We start from the raw sequence: 12,344 nt of genomic DNA, 5'->3' as shown, positions 1-12,344 counted from the left end.
CCACCTTGCAAATAGGAGGATGCACAGCGCTAAGCATTAATACTTTTGGAGAGGAACTGTGCTCATTTAAGTGATTTTTAGTGTTCTGTTTCTTTCTAATAGGTGGCTAAACTAAGACTCAAAAGTCTGGTCTTCTGATTCCAAAGCCTTTGTTTGTTTGCTTGTTTATTTGTATGCTATGGTAGAGCATATTGCCATCCTATATTTAAGGCATCCACAGTAGAGCCTAACGTATCTGTGTCTTCTGATACTCTCTGACTCCCAGGGACTTGCTGTCTTCTGACTGCTCTGTGAGCTTTCATGCCTCTGGACTTGTACCCTCCTGCTCCCTTCCCTGAGAAGGGAGCCCTTACAGAGCTCCCTTAGCCCTTACAGAGCTACCAGCTTGGTGGCTTCTCGTGACCATCAGAATCACACACGTCTTCTGGGTTTGTCTTGACTGTCTTCTTTTGTAAGAATCTATACCTGATTATACCTTTCTTGCATGCTTTCTAAGAGATTTGAACACTGTTCTCTTGCTGCAAACCTTTGTCTTCTTTAGTGTAACCGTCTGTGTACAGCTCTGCCCCTCTTTGAGCTTCCAGGGCCTGGTACCGAGTCGCATTCTCCCTTTGTGTCCTTATAGCACATAGTGTTTTTTATTTTATTATTATTATTTTATTTTATTTATCCTTGCCTCTTAAGAAAGCTTAATAAATGTTTATTGAATTCAATGTATAGAATTTTGGAGCTGAATGTTCTTTCTTCTGAAGAAAGTTCTTATTTTCTGGGAATTAGAGAAGGTTCTTATTCTTGGATTCATGACCCCCCTAGGATTCAGGAGATCAGTGATATCATTAAAGTTATAGTCATTGTTTTATGCTCATAGATTTTATTAGATCAGATTCTTAAAGAATTCATGGCTACTCAAAGGAATGAGAACTTCTTTTTAAGTTAGAAAGTTGAATAAATGCTTTCTGAGCCAAAGACACAATCTGGAGTATGCATATTTTTAGGAAAACCACTATTGTAAGTGTGCTTCTTTTCCCTAAAACTGGAGTGCAAAGAAAACAACCCAAACCAACAACAAAAATTTCTGGCTATTGAACACTCCTCTTAGGTTGTATCTAGTTCTTTAGTCCTCTGAACGATTGTTCTAGATCTCTTCAAGCCTTATAACTTTTTGACCCCATATCACTTCTGTCCACACTTTTAAAAATATCCAGCCAGCTGGTGTCTGGCAAGCAGAGAGGAGGCCACTGGAGACAGGGCAATGAGGAAACAGCAGGGCATGCTGGAAGTTGGTGGGAAAAGGATTTGGTAGATAGCTTTAGCCCTGAACCAACCTACTGGCATCTTCAGTGTGGTTTTGCCATTGTTCACCCTAACCAGACTGTGCCCCATCCCAGGTAGGTGGAGTTATGACTGTTAGCATGGATAAGTTCTGTGGGGTCTCCCCCCATGTTACAATGACAAAAACACTTGCCCAGGCCAGCCCTGAATCACTAATAACTAAAAGAAATACAAAAGAAAATGCCTTGTTTTATAGACCAGCACACCGTGTCACCGTCTACATTGTTCTGGATTTAGAACTATGGATCTTCAGGAGTAAAAGAGACTTTAGGATCTTTTAGCCCAGATTGCTCACTGTTAAGGAGCCCAAGGACACACTTTTGTTTGCCTTGGGATTGGACTCTGTTTCTGCAGTTGGACCCAAGGGAAAAAAGGGGGACGTGTCTTGCTCTTCTAAGATTTCCCAGAGAAGATGAGATGAGGTGAAGTGTAGCGGCCAGATCAAGGGTAGAACTGAAATCTCTCTAAATGTCCATAAGTTCTCCTACAGCTTTCCTAACCTAAATTCATTATTTAAGAATAGTAAGCTTGCGGGGCGCCTGAGTGGCTCAGTGGGTTAAAGCCTCTGCCTTCAGCTCAGGTCATGATCCCAGGGTTCTGGGATCGAACCCCACATTGGGAAGCAGGGAGCCTGCTTCCTCCTCTCTCTCTGCCTGCCTCTCTGCCTACTTGTGATCTTTGTCTGTCAAATAAATAAATAAAATCTTTTTTTAAAAAAAAAAAGAATAATAAGCTTGCTAATAAGCAGCCTCCTTCAAGAAAGATTCTCAGTGGCCATCTACCAGGTTGCTACTCCCAAGATGAAGAATTAGGAGAGAGCACACTCATGGGGAAATACATGCCTCCTCCTCAGGGAGTTGGGGAAATGGGAGATACACTGATACCCACGGGCCTCCCATCCCCCTTCCTCTGGGATTCATTGTCGTAAGTTAGCAAAGGAAAGTGTCAGTACACTGTGTTCTTTCCTTAGGAAAAGAAATGGAGAATTCCTATCCTTCTTCTTGGGAAGCGTGGCATAAATGTTGGTCTAGTTATTAATACAGATGTTTTCAAAAAGATATTGTGTCGAACCAGGTTACCAGGAGGGTGTTGTAGGGGTTCCTTACGTGTTTGGGGTTTCATTTCTAAATTATATTTTTATGTTGGTTAAAGAAAACATGCTTGTCACATTCAAGGTGTCATGTGCCCAAATACTGGGCATAATGGGCACTGCCCACCTGTACAGTTAGGTTGCTGCCATAAGACAGTTGGATGCACACCTGGCAATAAGGCTAGTAGTCCTGATGTTTTGCTACAACAGAATATTTTGGCTGCCTTTTACGTTTTCACAAGAGAACACTGTTAATAGCCATTGGTATAGTAGTGTCTCTGTTTATCTCTATGAATGCTTTTGTTTTGTAACCCAGTGAAGACGGAAGTTGGGGTTAGATGAGGGGAGAGGTGGATTGACTGTTCCCTCCCCTAGGGTCCATTGTGATGGTTGCTTCCCGCCCCCTCCAGATTTATTGAGGAATAATTGACAAATATAATTGTATATATTTAAAGTACTCAGTGTGGTGCTTTGATATACATATGCATCGTGTAATGATTGCTAAGACAGAGATAATTAACACTTCCATCACCTTTCATAGTTAACTCTCTTTCTCTTCATTTTTGTTTTGTGTTTTTTGTTTTATTTGCCTTTTGGTGTAAATGCTTAAGATCTACTCTCAGTAACTTTCAAATGGACAATATTGTAGTATTAATTATATCACCCTGATGTACACCAGAACTTCTTATAACTGAAAGTTTGTACTTCACATTCTTTGACCTGTATCTCCCCATTTCCTCCTGCCCTCCTAACCCCTAACAACCCCCATTATAGTCTGTCTCTATGAAATCAGGTTTTGTTTGTTTTATATTCTGCATATAAGTGATACCATACAGTATTTATTTTTCTCTATCTGGCTTATTTCACGTGGCAGAATGCCCTCCAGTTTCATCCATCTTGATACAAATGGCAGGATTTTCTTTTTAATGGCCAAACAACATCCCACATAGACACATACGCATTGTGTATATGTGCACGTGTATATATACTGCATATATTTTTTTAATGTGATGGTTTCTTAGCGCCTACATATAGGAGGATGGGTGAGAGGCTGGGGTTGGTGAGATGGTGGAATTATTTGGTAGGAGCTTTGGAAGACTCTGGGAAAAGGCACAGTAGCTTGGTGTGAGCCCAGATAGATAGTGTCAGTTTGGCTCAGTCCCAGGGAGGAAGCCCATGATCACTTCCTTGAAGAACCACACTCATCCCTGCACAGATCCCAGCACTGTTTTCTGGCACTCTCTCACCTTCTAAGGGATGGATGGTTAGACGATAACAGCTTGGTAGGTTGACTTCAACATGCTCTTTATACATACAGCCAAGTGATGTTCCCCCAGTAGCGTTATAAGCAATGGATGTGGCAGGAAGGAGCCACAGCGAAACAAGGGTATGGCAGCACACAGTGCTGTGGCTCCTAGCCCAGATGGGGAATCCCTAGCCAAGCCACTGCACATCGTCCCACAGATGACTGGGTGCTGAGATCCTGGTTCAGTGCAGGTAGAGGTGGTTAAGCCACCGATAGTTGGATTATAGCTATTTAAAGAAAGTATCCTAAGAAATTAAAAAGGAACCTAAAAAAGCTATTACCGTATGGTCATCACTTGCGGTTATGAATCAGGGATATTTTGGTACTATATAATGAAAACAAGATAGAGAAAGAAATGAGATGCTGATGAGTATTCCATTTTGCGTGTGTATGCATCAAAACAGCCTTGCTCTCATTGATTGGATTTATAATTAAATTCTATGCAGTTGGGCTCATAGAATTAAATCTGTACATGAAAATTGTTTACCGAATGAGTAAAAATAAATTACTGTCCATATATATATATTTTTTTTTTAAACAGGCTCCCTGCTGAGCAGAGAGCCCGATGCGGGACTCGATCCCAGGACCCTGAGATCATGACCTGAGCCGAAGGCAGCGGCTTAACCCACTGAGCCACCCAGGCGCCCCACTGTCCATATATTTTTAAGTACATATAACATTTCACTTGATGAAAAAGTGTCACTGATTTTTTTTTTTAAGTTTGAAAAATATGCAAAAATAGTAGACATGGGGACCAGAGTAGGCAGGCAATTGCATTCTTCCCTTTTCCTCATCTCATCCTTGTAGTTTGGGTTGTGGGCCCTTTAACAGGTACTAATTCGATTAACTAGTATGGCTAATTAACCAGGACGGGAAAATAAAGGAACAACAAACCAGATCTGACACAATGAGGCATCACGATCCAGGAGTATGGAGGTAAATAATGCACACAGACAGAGAAGGGAAAAACGAGGAGGAGAGAGAGTGCAAGGAATCGATTGGAGACATAACTAAAGGTTAGCAGGTCCCCCTTCTTTCTTGCTCTTGTTCTCAAAACAGAAAGATCAGATTGATTCAAGTAGATATACTTTGAAATGCCAGAAAGGACGCCTCTTCTGGTGCAGTATTGATAAACTGCCTGAGTGTATCAGTGGCATTTTCATTTTCCTAGCCCCTCAAGAGGAGTCAGGGAGTGGATTTTACCTCCCTGCCGCCCTAAGAATTGCTTAAACAGTTTGTGTGTGTGTGCGTGCGTGTGCGTGCATGCATGCATGTGTGAGGGGCTCCACACCATTACCTGCTGGGTTAAAACGTTCCTTCTCTGGGGCTCATCTGAATTCCCTCATCAGATGGGTGCGAGGCGCAGGCTGGGTCTCGCTGAACTTCATTATTTAGTTTACCGCTGTATTGTATCAAGAGAGCAACTACCGAGAAATGCTCTATGCCCACACCCCCATTTTCTTGGTGGGGGATCTATAGGACTATTTGGCAAAATCATACGGAGGCGGAGTGGCGACGCCACTCTGTGTCTTCCAACAAACAGCCACCCTGCCGCTGCCGATCAGCGTTCCTGGGATGGTGGTGATTGAAATTTAGCACTCGGAGTGAATTAATTGGCACGCAGACCTGTTAAGCATATGCCCCCACCACAGGTGAACCATCTGATAGACCTGTAGGGTGCCCAGTACCTCACACATGCTCACATTTTACTAAAGAAGCAAGTTCAGAGCAGGTCCTTGCAGGAAGCCTGCGTGGTGTTTCAGGAGAAGGGCTGCCTGAGAGCAGCCCTCTGCGGAGCTCTGCCTGTCTTTGGGTCACCGCAGCTCTTAATTCCCTTGAACTTGGAACAGGCCTGAGGTAGTGGAGTTCTGGTTTGCTTGCTGGGAAGGAAGTGTTGGGAATCTGCTCGCGGATGCTTGTGCCTTTGGTAAATCAAGGCCTGTGGGAGCAGAATGGGACCTGGAAGGATTCAGTACTCCTTGGCAACTTGCTGCCTTGGATTTCAAGGTTAGAATGTTCTGTGCTTACTGTGACTAGAACCGATCCCTTGGCCTTCAGGGAAAATCCTGGAAATTGATGTCAACATGTTTCTGCTGAGTGGGAAACAGCAGGACTGGGCCAAATGTTCTCGGTTGTGTGAATCAGGAGAGAAATAGAAACCTCGACAGAAAACAGAGCAGACCTATTCAGTTCTCGTCCTTACGTAAGAAGAGTGAATGAGGGGGTGAGAATTCACTGGGCGAGAGCACGCTGCTCTGTGGATTCTCCCACGTGTCCTGGGGCTCGTGCGTTCCGGGTAACGGGGGACCCTGGTCATCACTGCGGATACCGGAAGAAGCAGCCATGATGGCCACAAGGGTCTGAGGGACTGAAGAGGGGTAGATCCTCTGTCTGTCCACCCAGGTTATCTTTGGTGAGCGCTTCCTGTCCTAACTGGATCACGGACTACCAGGCCTCATCTGTACTGATGCTCTCCTCGGGCATCCGGCGAAATCCTGGGTTCCTAACAAATGACCAGTGAGTGAAGAATTCTGAAAGAAAGAACTGAGTAGTTGGTGTCTCTGAGTGACACCACGAGCAGCCGTGGGTTCAAGTCAGAGGAGGGTTTGCCGTGAAGCTAATGGAGCTGATGTGTCTGTGTCCCGAGACACCTTTTTTTTTTTAAGATTTTATTTATTTATTTATTTGACAGAGATCACAAGCAGGCAGAGAGGCAGGCAGAGAGAGAGGACGCAGGCTCCCCGCTCAGCAGAGAGCCCGATGCGGGGCTCAATCCCAGGACCCCGGGATCATGACCTGAGCTGAAGGCAGAGGCTTTAACCCACTGAGCCACCCAGGCGCCCCCCAGAGATACCTTTTTAAGTTTGAGTTCGTATGTTTATATTCTTTTCTTTACGGAGGGGTTCCCAAATTCTGTATGCTTCAGGACCCCATAAAACATAAATATGCTCCTGTTAAAATGTTCTTGCTGAGCCTGTGTGGAAGGCTGGATACCATCCTGTGGCTTTCCAGGGACTGGAGAATCAGAAGAAATGGATAAAGCTAGTCCTACAAAGGAGAAGAAAGGGAAGGAATTGACATTTAAGAACCCCATGCAGATTGAAGAATAATTAGCCTTTATTACCCATTTAACTCCTCAAAGCAAGCCTTTCTGGCCGATGGCATTACTGCTCACCCTCTTAACAGATGGGAGCACTGAGGTCCAGAGAAGTTAAACACCTTCCCAGTGTGGTGCAGCTACTAGGGCTGGGACCTGTATCAGAGACCTAACTTTCTCCCGACCGGGGCTCTCTTGCAGGGTGCCTGTCTGAAAGCTCTGCTATCCTTCCCTGAAAGCCTTCAGGCCACCGGGGTAAGGAATGCCTGGATGGGCAAGTAACTCTCACTACAGGACAGAGGGAGAAAGTTGGAGAGGGAATCAGGCCTGAGCAGTTTAAAGGAAGGCCTTGGGAAACCCTACCCCAGTCGGTGTAAGTGATGCTGTAACAATTCATTCAATTATGTTAAGTACCCATTAAAGGAATCCTAAGTCCTCCCTTGGGCCATTTCAGTTCTATGAGATTGTAATTGTTTGAGACTAACCATGATTTCTTCTTTTGCCTTCAGGTGATTCTCATTTTGACAAAGCTCTATGACTATAACCTGGGGAGCATCACTGAGAGCTCGCTTTGGAGGTATGTAGATAAAGTGAGCTGACGGTTACTGTGTTACTTTAACATGACACCTGTGACTGCTGTTCCCCACCCTTTTTTCCTGGGGGGATGATTTTTGGTTCTGCGTTCCCTTTTGCTTTCTGTTTCCTTTAAACATGGGTTGGGGTTTATCTCCTGGCAAGCCGGATCCTTACTTCTCTATAGGCCCCTTGTTTTGGTCACAGGTCTTTTGCTAAATTGTTCATTAGTTTGTCTTTATGCATTTTGGTTCCCACAGTTCTCACTGATGTGTGAGCTCGGAGCAGAAACAAAGAATCGAGGTGTCTTTGCAGAAGGGATCTACAGCACCGCTGGGTTGGCTGTCCCCTGCCACCCTGGCACTATAGCTTTTTCCCTGCGTCCCTTCCTGGCCCTCAGCTCACTAGCACACAGGTGTGCACACACTCACGTGCATGCCTTTGTCTCTGGGATTCACACTGTATTGCCTCACACACAGTGTGTGCAATGAATTCCTCAGATGAAAGCTATCGATCCCCTGGGATCAGACTAACTCATTGAACGCCAGCACCCATGTGCAGCTGGGCTGAAACTGGGGACAGGAAGGTCCTCAGAAATCCAGCCCTCTTTCCTCTCCTTTTCTGAGGGACTATATGTTCTTCTGTTTCTGTTTGTTGGTAAACATCTGCTTTATTGGTTTCATCCTGCTGGGGTCTTTGCCAGCCTATGTCACGTGTCCATACCCAAAGCAACCTCAAGCACAGGAGGGGCTTGGTGGGTTAAGCCTGGATCTTGTGACAGTCCCTGAGCCAGGAAGATGATGGAGATGACCCCAGGGATAATATCCAGTGATCCCTGGGTTGGCGTCTAGCCCAGAGTCTCATTGGTCAGCGCCGTAGTTACAACGATGTTTTAAATATGTCGACTATCACTTCTGATCAGCCATGCCTGAACACATACACTGTGTGCACAGACGAAGTGGGAGAGGTTATACTAATAACACAGAAGCTGGGAGTCATCTCTGGGCAGACACAAGCTGGTGGCTGTCCTCCACATAGGATCGGGGGTGAGAGGGGGACTTCATCCCCTATCAGTTAACATGACCAGAAAAGCCTGGTTGTTGGTCCTCAGGGTCAGGGCTGCTGTCTGGAGAGAAAGAGTCCAATCTGCCCTTTGTGTCAGGGGTCCATCCCTGCTACAGTGCACAGTGACGGGGGGTTGGAGGGATTGACCTTGCTTCTCATAATAGCGGTTGGGTTTCAGGGCTTTCCCTGTAGGGCAATGCCGTTGTCACACAGAGGAAGGTCACGGGTTACAGGCCAAAGGAATCTACCCCACAAAAGGATTGTTTGCTAAATTTTCTTTTAACCTGATGGCTGTTTTCCAGTAGGCTTCACACTCTGTATAGGAAACCTCGAAGAAATTGCTGTGTGCTTTAGGAAAACCCCAGCAGACCGAAGAGAAGGATAGAATCCAGTGTGAGGTGTCCAGATTATTGAACTCTGCCTCCAACTAGAAGATCCATTATGCAGAGAGATTTGGTTCCAAGGAAATGATGGAACTAAATTAAGGTGTGAGAAGTTTGGTAGGAGCCTCAAAGAGCGCAATTCTTTAAGGCATTAAGGGCCTGACATTTGCTCTGTTGTTTAAGTTCAGGACCCCTTCTTCAGACTAGCTTACATTTCCTGGATAGGTATCTCTAATGTATGTACATACATGAAGGTAAAAGCCAGCTTTTATTCTGCAGTGCATCTGCTGTATAAAGCATAGTTGGCATATTGGAAAATTAAAAGATAAGCAATTCTGTCTCAGTGGGACAGAGGCTATTAGCAGCCGTAAGTCTCAGCCTGAGCAGTGGGAAGGGCAGGTCCCAGGGACAGGAGGAGCAGCTTGCCCTAGAGTGCTGAAAGTCAGGTTCACCATGCTCCTTTCCCTCTTATGGGTCACCGTGACCCATGCTCCAGCCTAGGAAGGATGTTTTTCTCTCATTTCAAGGGGGGGGAGTTAGTGAAATAAAAATGACATCACACTCCAGAAATACCGGGCCCTTCTTCTGAAGGAGCAATCTCCTTGGGCTTGAGCTTTGGAAAGTGGCAGGAATCATCTGTGACCCTTCCATCTTAGGGTCAGTTTCAATGGAGGATATATACATATGCACACACAAATACGCCTGCTGATAGATACACACATATACACATATAATACACCACATATGTTTACCTTTTTGATCTATCCAGGGTAGTCATTTACCATGTCTGCCCCGTGTTACATGTCTCATTTGTGGCAAACAGCTACCATGGGTACTCTATACCGTTAGAACTATTGGTTTAATACTCTGATAGAAGAACCCACACCTTGATGAATATATAATTTATTAAAGAAAAGAGGGAAGGAGAAAAAAATATTTAGCATACTTTATAAATGCTTTGATAGGGCACCTAGGTGACTCAGTGGGTTAAAGCCGCTGCCTTCAGCTCAGATCATGATACCAGAGTCCTGGGATCGAGCCCCACATCGGGCTCTCTGCTCACCAGGGAGCCTGCTTCCCCCTCTCTGCCTGGCTCTCTGCCTACTTGTGAACTCTGTCTGTCAAATAAATAAATAGAATCTTTAAAAAAAATAAATGCTTTGGTAGGGCTTACGTTTTAGGGTGGCTCACGATGACCATGTTTGGTCAATCTCTTTGGGGTGTTAATATGGAAGAGGAGAGAGAGAGGTCTGGGTTAGGCGTGCTTGAAGTAAACTGTGCCAGCTGTGGACTCCTTTTCTCCTACGTCAGTCTTTTTTTTTTTTTTTTAAGATTTTATTTATTTGAGAGAGAGAGAGATAGCGAGAGAGAGAGCTAGCAAGAGAGAGCATGAGTGCAGAGGAGAGGGAGAAGCAGGCCCCCCGCTGAGCAAGGAGCCCGGTGTAGGGCTCGATCCCAGAACTCTGGGATCATGACCTGAGCAGAAGGCAGGCAGACACTCAAGCAACTGAGCTACACAGACTCCCCTAGTCTTACTGCTTAAAATTAGGGGCTTGCTGGGGACAAGCCAGATTTTAGGTATTCTCATTACATCCCTAGCACAGAGCACTGGACTTAGCCCATGGACGATGCCCAATAAGCATCTGTTTTTGGACAGACCCATGAATACTTAAATTTCATATTCTTTCTTATTCATTTATTCAACAAAGATGTATTAACTCCTATACATCTTAGATTGTTCTGGTCCAGGGAGGGGAACGTGGGTACGTGTACATAGATCAAGAGTACGTAAGCTCTGTCTGTCCTTCAGGTGTTCATTGTCTAGAGGGGGTCAAAGGTCTGTGTGGACAGTTCAAATGAGAGTTAAACGTACTTGTACGGAGCCTGCTGTCTGTAATCATATTGGATCACATACTTGGGCAGCCACCCAGAGCTGCCAGATCCCAGAAGGAGATCAATCTAACGTAAACAAAGTGTCATACAACCTTAAGTGTTGTAATAAAGACACGAGAGAAGCGTTGCTTCTTTTTGCTCATGTGTATATATTCTCTCCTCAACTAGATTTTAAAACCTTAAACCCAGCACCTTTCTGGTTTAGTGATAATGGAAGTGATGCTCGTGATAATGGTGATAACGACAACAATAATAAAAAGGAACTTTTATTGTGCGGTCACTATGTGCCAGGCATGAAATGAAGTGCCACGCGTGGAGTATTACATCCTCTTACTTCATTTTGATGGTGAGCTCAGGGTCATACAATTAGTAAATAATAGGCCATATATGTTCGGAGGTGTTAGTTAATAAACTTCAATCATTTTACCGCTTACCTGTCTTCTGGAGTCCCCTCTGCCTTCTGGTGACTCTTTCTGTACCTAAGCAAATAAGCAAACAAAATTTTAATCATAAATCTGTGAAATAGATGAGTTTTTAAAGCACTGTGACATTCTGAGCAGCTTATTACTATTCCAGAAAAATCGTGGAAAACAGGAAAAGAGCTTCTTGTCCAACAAAGAGACACAAGCAGTTCACAATGGAGCCCTTATTCTTTACAAGTTCCTTCCACTGAACAGTAGGTCGGGGTCAAGTGGCAAGTGCCTTAGGGTGTCAGAACAGGAAAGAGGTCAAGAGGCAGTTGACCTTGGAGTGATATCCTAGAGCTTTCCACCTAGCTGGACCAACCAGCCCTGGATGACGGGGTGAGATGCTGCTGCACCAAATTAATGAGTTTCTGCTCCAGTTGGTCTTGTCATTGATTACACCTTAATCTTGGAGCAAGTTGTTGATTTTGTTTTGTGTTGTGTTGTTGTGCACTCAGGGAGTCCCACTGAGAGTAAAGGGGAATGATCTGACGCAGAACAATTAACTACACCTCAGAATCTTCTCCACGTTACAGTGGATTAAGCTTTGAGATTCAGCAGAGCTGCTGGTTTTACCATATTGGAGCAAGATAAGCTTAAAGGTTGAGATAAATAAAACGTCAAAATCTAGATGCAGTATCTCTGAGAAGAAATATATCCATCTTTTTCCCTGTGTGCCAGGGGTAATCAGCACTTTGCTGAAAGAGGCTTAGCTGGTGAGAAAGCCCTAGGCAATTCTGGAAGGAGCAGGCAGGATACTCTTAAAGGGACAGGAGCCTGCAGTGCGTGTGTCCCAGAGCCTGGCTGATGGGGTTGACTTCTCTTCACATCCGGGGCACCATTCCAGATTCAGCTGAAGCACAAGCAAGCATCCAAACACTTCTTCCAATTAGGTACTTTAGGAGTCATACCTGCTTTCTGGGGACTCGGAGCTTGTGGTTAAGGGAGGGAGCATGGTCAGGCATTCTGTCAGGCATGGCTCCCTGTCCCAGGAGCAGCTCTGTTTCTTCTTGGGTGTTACACACAGCAATTACCGAGAGACCGCTTCCCAGTGGAGTCTTTGTGGAGAGAATGGCGCAGAGTGCCTCGAGGCAGCCTCTGTGTAGGGTTGGCTGCAGACCGTGCTCCCTGGAGAGCGCCT

The 12,344-nt window shown here is 45.0% G+C and overlaps 1 protein-coding gene across 6 annotated transcripts in view; it reads left to right on the top strand.

Moving 5' to 3' along the window:
• Window positions 1-12,344, top strand: part of SORCS1 (sortilin related VPS10 domain containing receptor 1) — a 513,368-nt gene that overhangs the window by 191,847 nt on the left and 309,177 nt on the right. For all 6 annotated transcript variants that reach the window (XM_046027660.1, XM_046027661.1, XM_046027664.1 and 3 more), the window contains exon 2: window positions 7,335-7,402. In XM_046027660.1, the coding sequence (XP_045883616.1) occupies window positions 7,335-7,402 (68 nt within the window). The remainder of the gene's footprint in view (window positions 1-7,334; window positions 7,403-12,344) is intronic.

This window comes from Meles meles, chromosome 13 (assembly GCF_922984935.1).
Source record: "Meles meles chromosome 13, mMelMel3.1 paternal haplotype, whole genome shotgun sequence".
In the NCBI taxonomy this organism is placed as follows: Eukaryota; Metazoa; Chordata; class Mammalia; order Carnivora; family Mustelidae; genus Meles; species Meles meles.
The sequence above is the reverse complement of the archived record's forward strand: the minus strand, read 5'-3'. Positions and strand labels throughout refer to the sequence as shown.